General features: G+C 40.2%; 1 protein-coding gene across 1 annotated transcript; it reads left to right on the forward strand.

Annotated features, from left to right (window-relative positions):
• Window positions 1-292: 292 nt before the first annotated feature.
• On the forward strand, window positions 293-5,443 carry LOC306851350 (geminin coiled-coil domain-containing protein 1-like; the record flags this gene model as incomplete). Its single annotated transcript, XM_079387519.1, has 4 exons — window positions 293-455; window positions 733-818; window positions 919-1,035; window positions 4,643-5,443. 4 exons carry the CDS (start codon window positions 293-295, stop codon window positions 5,441-5,443), a joined length of 1,167 nt encoding a protein of 388 aa, XP_079243645.1.
• Between the last annotated feature and the right edge of the window lie 205 nt (window positions 5,444-5,648).

A 5,648-nucleotide genomic window follows, 5' to 3' on the forward strand; every position in this document is an offset into this window, starting at 1 on the left:
TTCAAATGTCAACAGCCATAACGCGATGAGCTGAATATAATTGATAGGCTACTTAGTCCATTTTTTTTTTAATGATGATTATTAGGTTTTCCGTCTCTGGAGAAAAAGTTGTTTGCAAGACAAAAAAAAAAACCGATTTATGTCACAAAATGCCTAGTTTGAATGACTTTTTTGGCGTTTGTGTCCATATGTAACGTGGACGTGACATGCTTAAATGCTCAATGTTTTCACTCAAAATAATAAATTGCTAAATAACTGTCTCGCCCTGTTATGATGGATTTTGTAGAGCACCATGCTGTCCTGCCAAGATCTGAGCTTTGCAGGAGGGCAGCGCTACTTCTCCGCCTCGACTTCAGCTGACTGTAGTGTTGACGTCTCCACAGCAACGCTCGTCTCCCTCTGGGACGCCGGTCCCCTGGACAACGCTGCCCGCCAGCACGAGCCGCCGCGGCGGGGTAAGTCCTGCAATATGCCGGGATCAGCGGCGCGAGAGGCTTCCCGCTTTGACAAACTGGAATTTTTCCATCTGGGATTTTTTTCTTCACGTTTTGTTAGAGTAGCAATGGACTGTGGAGTATCTGGCCACCTCCAAAGTGTTAGTCCTTTTGGGCACTTTCTTTTGTTTTTAAAGTAGCCTATTTATTTCATTGATGTTTTTTTCTTTATTTCACATTGCTAGACCATTACTAATCGGGATAATGACCTGTGTTTCAAATTTACTGTTTGTTTTAGATGCACTGCCTGTGTCTGAGCATGTACTGGGACATCGGCCCACCTGGCCTGACCAACTCTCACCTCAACTTCAACGAAACAAACAGGTATTTAAATAGATCAAAAATAGAATATAGTCTAGTTATTACTCAACCAAAGCTGTCGACATATTGTTAATGATTGTGGTAACATTTTTTTCCCATAAAGCTCCAAGACACCCTTATGCAAAGAGAAGAAGAGCTGGCCAGACTGCAAGAAGAGAACAACAAGCTCAAAGAGTTTTTAAACTCATCATATGTGAAGTCTTTAGAGGAAAAAACTAAGGTACGAAATCTCACAATCTATCTATCTGTCTGACAAGTGAAAATGGATGGATGGATGGACAGACATACATACTACTTAAAGGGTTAGTTCACCCAAAAATGAAAATTCTGTCGTTCCAAACCCGTAAGACCTTTGTTCCTCTTCAGAACACAAATTAAGATATTTTTGATGAAATCCGAGAGCTTTCTGACACTGCACAGACAGCAATGCAACTGATATGTTTAAGGCCCAGAAAGTTAAAACAGTCCATGTGACATCAATGGTTAATTGTTTTTTTCACGAAACTACAAGAATACTTTTTTTTTTTTTTTGCATATAGTGACTTTATTCAACAATTTCTTCTCTTCAGAGGAAAGCACATGCATGCATCATCATGGTATTGTCATAACTGCCCATCGAAGATTAACAGGGAAGAGAGGAATTGTTGAATAAAATCACTATTTTTGTTTTCTCTGTGCACAAAAAGTATTCTCGTAGCTTCGTAAAATTACAGTTGAACCACTGATGTCACATGGACTATTTTAACTATGTCCTTACTACCATTCTGGGCCTTGAATTTGGTAATTACATTGTTGTCTATACAGGGTCAAAAACCTCTCAGAGTTAATCAAAAATATTTCATTTGTGTTCCAAAGATTAATGAAGTTCTTACGAGTTTGAAATGACATGAGGGTGAGTAATTAATGACAGAATTTAAATTTTTGGGTAAACTAACCCTTTAAAGAAACACTCCACTTTTTTTGAAAATAGTCTCATTTTACAACTCCCCTAGAGTTAAACAGTTGAGTTTTACAGCTTTTGAAACTTATTTAAAACTTGACTTTTTGACGGCTACACCCATGGTACGGCAGCAAAATTCATTGATTATTACGCCGGAATGAGAGTATAATTCCTAGCCATATCGGCCTAGAAAATCGCAACTTTTCATTTTCCGTCGATCTTAGTACACGATGTAACTACAGAAGAGTCAAGCTTTAAAGGTGCCATAGAATGAAAAACTGTCTTTACATTGGCACAGTTAAATAATGACAGTTCTGTGCATGGAAATGACATACAGTGAGCCTCAAACACCATAGTTTCCTCCTTCCTAATCTCGTGAATAAAAAAGACCATTGAAAAATAGGCGAATCAGAACATAACGCCGGCTGTGACGCAACAGTCGGGATCACTACGCCCCCAACATTTGCATAAACCCGCCGTTGTTCTAGGCCAGCCGCCAGCCGAACCTACACAGCCCAATCATCAGAAGTTCTACAGGTATTGTAAATAAACAAGCGTGGACAACAGCGAAAATGGCAGACCATGGAAATAAATATTATGGGATGTGATGTGCAGGGATGGGTTGGTGTCTGTATTCAGAAAGGCACGGAAAGCAAATAACGCATTCTAATAAAATAACGCGAGCCACTAAAGGGACATGGTTAGCTTCACTTACCACATAAACAGAGTAAGGAGAGATGAGGATGATGGCAAATGATTTACAGATCCTGAGCACCACTGACAAGCATCTGATCTTGTAAAATGTGGGGTAAGTATTGTCGCTCCATAATATAAATATTGTTTGTGCGATCGTGTATTGTGAAAGTGAAACTATAACACGATCGACCGATCGTTCAAAAGCAGTTTCAATGCCTCATGTATTAATAACGGCTTCCTGATGCCTGCATACAGTATAATTACCCGACTATATAACTTTGAGAGAAAGTATTTAAATATTTTCCTCCCTGTGTTTCCTTCTTGTTGATGAGCCGCATTGTGAAACAGCCAATTAGAGCAGAGCTCAACATTGAGCAGTTATTATTCATGACTCTGCCAAATAAACCAATAACAGACCGTTTCATTCTAGGGAGAAACCCTAGGGTTGTAAATGGACATGTAAAATCGTTTCTAGAGATTTTTTGCCCTTACCTAAGCCACATACCTTCTATGTAGATATCAGAGAACACTTTAAAATACTGTATCAATGCATTCTATGGCACCCTTTAAATAGGGAAATTATCGGAACTCTTTGGTCATTTTTGAGCGAGATGCTAATGGTCTAATCCGATTTAATGATCTATGCTAAGCTAAGCTAAAAGCGCTACCGCCAGACCCGGAGATTGGCTGAATGGATTCAAAAATGGTAAAACTCAACTGTTTAACTCTAGGGGAGTTGTAAAATGAGCCTATTTCCAAAAAAAGTGGAGTGTTCCTTTAAAGTGGAAGTGAAGCAGTCAGTTAAGTTTACATGATTTAGTAAAGTGATTTCCACTTTGATTAAAAAATATATAATGAACATGATTAATGTAACCATTTTAAAGAAAAAAGGTTGTTTTGTTATAGCTTTTGGAGGAAGGGCACCACCATCTTGTAGTGCCACAGCGTGTGACGTCACGGGTTTGGTTCGCTCCGATGGCCAGTAGAGTAATATAAGAATTTCTTTACATTTTGAACACACAAATGTTTTTTAACGTACAAATAATTTGGTTTTCACCATCATTTGGATGAATATTCAGCATCAAACTGTCTATATGACAAGTTTTGATCGTGGTATCCCAAACATTGTTTTCATAATGCGAGGCGCAACTTGATGTAAACAAACAAGGCTTTATACAGTATCATTCATGTCGCATTTTATTGCTATTCAGACCATTCAGACATATGCATTACATTGACTGGTTCACCAGTTGTATGTATCATATTTTATGTTCACCTGCGAATACAATTAGCTTTCCTGCTGTTAACAGGCCGTGGTGTTTAACTAATCACCTCTCTGAACGATCGGGCCAGTGCTGCTTCCTCAAAGTTTATCATTCTCACTTGTTTTAAGCCTTGTCAGTTTAAATATTAAAGTGTTTTAAGCCATTCAAGCACGAGACAGCACAAAATAGATTTCAATGCGGTACTTACATGTGATAGACATTTTCTGAAAGAGATTTAAATGTGGTACTCGCGCGTTGTGATAGATCATTTCTGTTCGCACCGGTGGCGCCGCACACACACTAAAAGCCACGGCTCGGCTCAGACAGCATGTGAGTACCAAATTGAGCTTTCTTTCGTGCCTTTATTAGTTCACGACTTCTCCAACCCCTACTGCTCGGTCCCATCGCCGTATTGACTCAAATGCATAGGCAATTGCACTTATCATGGACTCAACAGTGCTTTCAAGGTCATCGTCCCCCATTTCAAAACGAGCGTGTGTTCAAAATGTAAAGAAATGTTTATATTACTTTACTGGCCATGGGAGCAAACCAACCCCGTGACGTCACACGCTGTGGTACAGCAAGATGGCGGTGCCCTTGCTCCAAAAGCTATCACAAAACAACCTTTTTTCTTTAAAATGGTTACATTAATCATGTTCGTTATATATTTTTTAATCAAAGTCGAAATCGCTTTACTAAATAATGTAAACTTAACTGACTGCTTCACTTCCACTTTAAGGGCCATTCACACTAAGGATGATAACTATACACTGACAGCCAATCAGAACCCACTATCATGCATTGATGTGGATGCTAATATAGTTATTGTTCTTGGCGTGAACAGCCCTGTACTGTCGCTCATGTCATTTCTTTCCTCAAAATACTTTTATAATCAACTTTTACATTCTCTTTTCCACAAATTGCAGAAACTCCTTTCTAACTGCAAGGTTCCTGATGGTTCAAAACATCGAAAGAGAACAAATGGTGATTTCCAAAACCTGAGCCAGTTGCTTCATAACGGTGAAGGAAAGCGGACCTGCCGCAATCTTTCTTTGGAGTTCTGCTCCGCTGAAGAGCTGGCAGCCACTCCATCTCTAGACTCATGGATACTAGAGACTCTAGGCCTGCAGGACGAGAGCACAGTTGACCCAGAACACAGTTTCAACACCCCTTCTTTCAGCTGTCCACTTCTTACAGAAGATCCTTACAGTGCGACAAATGTAGATAATGTAGTTGGCTTCAGCCCTAATGCTGAGACACGCTGCCAATACAGCAGCATTGTAGACTCATCCAGCAACTGCAGTCTGGACACCTCCAGTGGCTACAGCACTTCTCAGAGCTTAGGTTCTGATTTTTCAACCCTAGACCCCTCATCTCTCTACACCAACACATCTACAGGTTCACTGGTCAGCTCCCCATCAGCAATGACCACCGCGCAACACTTCACACCCCCACGAGCCGCCTCCACTCCATATCGCCCCCAGGACATAAGCCCTGGTCCATACTACAACACACCAGCCTGTGATTCCTCCAGTCCACCAGGGGGCGACAGTCAACTTTTCTCCACACATCGTATGTCCCGTAGCAGGACAGACTTGGCATTTAGCATGTCACTAAGTCCACAAAACAGTGTGAAGACGCACAGTTTCCCTCAAGGACAAGCTTTCACGCGCAGAGACGCACAAGGGGGTTGGAACTTCACCTGGGTTCCTAAACAATGTTCCTAGAGACATTTTTTGAGGATTTTGTGGGAAAAAGCTGCCTTTTTTTTAGCCATTTTTGAAGATTGCTAATCCAACTTGCCCCAGATTTACAAGAAACACAACAACTCGTACAGGTTATATATTATATATTATGATAGCTTTGTGTTATTATGTCATGAATTTGTATATAGTTTTTTTTATTCATTGTGATTGAAAGGCTTTGTTATTA

The sequence above is a fragment of the Barbus barbus genome (assembly GCF_936440315.1).
Source record: "Barbus barbus genome assembly, chromosome: 31".
NCBI classification, from domain to species: domain Eukaryota; kingdom Metazoa; phylum Chordata; class Actinopteri; order Cypriniformes; family Cyprinidae; genus Barbus; species Barbus barbus.